The sequence below is a fragment of the Hibiscus syriacus genome, unplaced genomic scaffold (assembly GCF_006381635.1).
Source record: "Hibiscus syriacus cultivar Baekdansim isolate YM2019G1 unplaced genomic scaffold, ASM638163v2 tig00110214_pilon, whole genome shotgun sequence".
NCBI lineage: Eukaryota > Viridiplantae > Streptophyta > Magnoliopsida > Malvales > Malvaceae > Hibiscus > Hibiscus syriacus.
The window spans coordinates 171,218-175,131 of NW_024062631.1; the positions used below are offsets into that span (position 1 = coordinate 171,218).

The following is a 3,914-nucleotide window of genomic DNA, read 5'->3' on the forward strand; positions in this document are numbered from 1 at the left end:
ACAATGTTAAATATAATGATAAAAGAATTTCAAATCTCAATTAATTTTTTTGTATAATATTAAAAAAATAAATATATTTATTAGTCGATATAATTTTAATCGAAATAAATATGTAATTCGATTGAAATATGTACGTATAATGATTAATGAAGATTATTTTTTAAATAACCAATTCAATATTTATTTTAAGAAAACCTGCAAAACTTGGATTAAACAAAAGTTTGATGGTGTCAATTTGGCATACTTAAACAAGGCGTTTCGAAATCTCTTCTGATGGTTAGATCCACAAGTATTGAGTTTGATTTTAGAGGAATACAGAAAGTGAGGGCTTGGCTTTGACTTGGACATTTGGTAACATGATGGAAGAGAAAAGCTGTAAATTTAGTGCCTTTGCTTCAGACCGCAGTTTTTTCAGTTAAAAAGTTGAAACCCAAATCAATGGGGTTATAAAGGAAACAGAGAGGAAGAAACCCATATGAAGAACAAGACTGGGTAAATCATATTTTATTTTTCAATTATGCAAGGTGGTTGGTAATTTTGGGTTTGCATTTATATTTCCTGGGAAAACGCGTTGTTCAAAAGAGTGGACTTTTATTATATATTTTTTCCTTTCTTTTGATTCAAAGTTTTTAACGCTGATTCAAAGATGACCACCTACAACCTAAAGAAAATTTAAACCTTCATCTATATTCTTTCCATTTCCTCTGCTATTTTATCTCCTCTCTCTTCATTGTTTTTGGGTTTATATTATCTTCTCCAACAATTTTAAGCATTTTTCCCTTTATGGGTTTTGGTTTTTCTTGAATCACTCCTTTTCACTCTGCCTTTCTCTTTTGTGCTTTGTTATTGATTTGGTAAAAGATTCTGGTCTTCCACGCTACTCTCAACCTGGTGTTGAGCAGCCTACTATCCTACCTCCCCTTATCCTATTTCATATTGGAAATTGGGTTTTGTTGTTGTGTTTGTATTTTGGGCTCTTGTTTTTCATTTCATGTAGGATTTTCTCAGTGACCAAACAAGAAAAGATCAGTGCAATGTTGGTGAGAGTCTCTCTAGGTCTTATTATCCTCCTCCTTTCGATTTCCTCCGGTGCTTTTGAAGCAACGGCTAGAATCCATTACGATCGGATCAAAAATGAAAATTCCAATATCTCCACTTTGGCTGGCATCGAATTTCCTGATCACATGAGCTTCAATGCAGTTTCTTCTTCCACAGGCAGCAATGATTGCAGCCTCACAAAACATAAGGAATCAAAACAATCCCTAAGGATAGCTTCCCAAGAAGAAGAATATGAAGCTGATGATGGAAAAGATGAGCCCAAGAAGACGGTGAAGCTCCACTTGAAGCATAGGCAGATTGAGGGAAAGGACGAGGCAAAAAAATCTGTTTTAGAGTCAACTAGGAGGGATTCGACCAGAATTCAGACACTTCGTAAAAGGGTCGTTGAGAAGAAGAATCAAAATGTCATTTCAAGGCTAAACAGTAAAAAGAAGAAATCAAATCAGCATTTGAAGCCGGTGGTTGAAAAAGCGGCGGCGGCAGAATCTTATACAGCCGGGGTTACTGAACAGCTGGTGGCAACTTTGGAGTCCGGTGTAAGCCTCGGCTCCGGCGAGTATTTTATCGATGTGTTCGTCGGTAATCCTCCTAAACACTTCTCTTTGATACTTGATACTGGTAGTGACCTTAATTGGATTCAATGTGTTCCTTGTTATGATTGTTTCGAGCAAACTGGTCCGTATTATGATCCTAAGGAATCGAGTTCCTTTAGGAATATAAGTTGCAAAGATCCGAGGTGCAATTTGGTTTCATCCCCTGATACTTCTCAGCCTTGCAAAGCTGAGAATCAGACTTGTCCTTATTATTATTGGTATGGGGATAGTTCGAATACTACCGGCGATTTCGCACTGGAGACGTTTACTGTCAATCTCACGTCTTCAAGTGGGAGCTCGGAATTTAGGCAGGTGGAGAATGTGATGTTCGGTTGCGGTCATTGGAATCGAGGCCTCTTCCACGGTGCTGCAGGGTTGTTAGGCCTCGGGAGAGGACCTCTCTCATTTACCTCTCAGCTGCAATCACTGTATGGTCATTCATTTTCCTACTGCCTTGTTGATAGGAACAGTGATGCCAATGTGAGTAGCAAGCTGATCTTCGGGGAGGACAAAGATCTATTGAGCCACCCTAATCTGAATTTCACGTCTTTGGTTTCCGGCAAGGATAATTTGGTCGATACATTCTACTATGTCCAGATAAAATCGATCTTTGTCGGAGGAGAGGTGTTGAATATACCAGAGGAGGCATGGCAGTTATCAGCCGGCGGCACCATCGTGGATTCAGGTACTACTCTAAGTTACTTTGCAGACCCTACTTATCAGATTATAAAGGAGGCATTTGTGAATAAAACCAAAGGCTATCCGGTGGTAAAAGATTTCCCGGTCTTGGATCCATGTTACAATGTGTCTGGAGTAACAAACGTAGAGCTTCCGGATTTCGGGATACATTTCGGGGACGGGGCGGTATGGAATTTCCCGGTGGAAAACTACTTCATATGGCTGGAAGAGGACGTGGTTTGTTTAGCAATTTTGGGGACTCCGAGATCAGCACTTTCGATCATTGGGAACTATCAGCAGCAGAACTTCCATATCCTGTATGACACAAACAAGTCTAGGCTGGGATATGCACCAATGAAGTGTGCTGACCTTTAGCTTCTTGTTCAAAACGGCGGTGGAAAAGGATATATACACCGATAGATCAGATAACATACAAGAAATAGATTCATTTGTTTTTTTTTTCCCTTTCCCTTTTTTGTAAGATTCAGATGATAAAATTGACTATAGTGTCAATCATACATAAAATGTAGGCATTATTGAATTGTTGTATAATCAAATCTCAATAACCGATAAATGCCTTCTTCTTCTTTTAATTCGTTTGCCTTCAAAACTGCATAATTATTGTATAAAATTATCATTTTTTTGCATATCTGACTAATTTTAATTCCTACAAGGAATTTATTTAAGCAATAGAATCGATAGATAAAGAATGGGTCAATTATTAGGAGTATAAATGTAATACGGTCATATAATAGGCTTAGTCAACTGTTAGGTGAGCATCAAACTTTATTTATTCTTATTTCGTTTCAATTCTTTCTTCTCTATAATTCCCTTTGTTGGGGTCGTTGCGTCCACACTAAGGGCCTAGGCATAGGCAATCCCACTTACCATATTTAGATTCCTCTATTTTCTTTTTCTTTTCACCTCGTCATCATATTTATTTATTTTTAAATAATTAACGTATCTGTATTATAAATTTAATTAATTTTTATGGTTTACACATCAAAGCAATTTGTTGATGATGGTGGCTTCCTGTTGCCAACCATAAATTTTAATTTGGTGTAGTGAATTAATTTTTGGTAGGGGGTGTGAATATGGATTTGTATTATAAATAGCTCTATGTAATTTGAACAATTTAATTTAATTGATGAAACTGGTAAAGTTGAAAAGAATAGACCGCTAACTTTTAATTTGATTTTTTATTGATGGGGGTAAAGTAGTGCCGCGAACATTTGTAATTAATCTACTGCTTTTAGAATCTTACCTCTTAAATTACTTTTCAAACCTTTTTACTTAATAATAAAAAAAATGTTTGTTTTAGACTCATCAAACGTATTCGATGATAAAAAAAGGTTAAACAATTAAAAAGAATTTATTTCCAAAGTGAAAAGATAATGTGAAGGAAATTTATTTCCAAACTTTTAAATTGATTAAATAAATATTTAATACTTTTATATATACTCAAATAAGAGCCTGAGTTTCTAAAAGGATCGAATTACACTCTTTCATTCTTGGAGTAAGAGATAAGAATTGGTGTAATTATAGACATAGTTATTCTCTTTAATTTTGTAATTAATATTATTT

At 35.7% G+C, this 3,914-nt stretch overlaps 1 protein-coding gene across 2 annotated transcripts; it reads left to right on the forward strand.

The window, feature by feature from the left end:
• Positions 1–946: 946 nt before the first annotated feature.
• LOC120113979 (aspartic proteinase nepenthesin-1-like) lies at positions 947–2,799 on the forward strand. Of its 2 annotated transcripts, XM_039135025.1 has the most exons (2): positions 947–1,263; positions 1,294–2,799. In XM_039135025.1, the coding sequence occupies exons 1-2, from the start codon at positions 1,035–1,037 to the stop codon at positions 2,703–2,705; spliced, it is 1,641 nt and encodes a 546-aa protein (XP_038990956.1). In that variant the 5' UTR covers positions 947–1,034; the 3' UTR covers positions 2,706–2,799. The 2 variants fall into 2 exon arrangements, with proteins under 2 accessions (XP_038990956.1, XP_038990955.1); XM_039135024.1 differs by having other exon boundaries at positions 947–2,798.
• Positions 2,800–3,914: the final 1,115 nt, after the last annotated feature.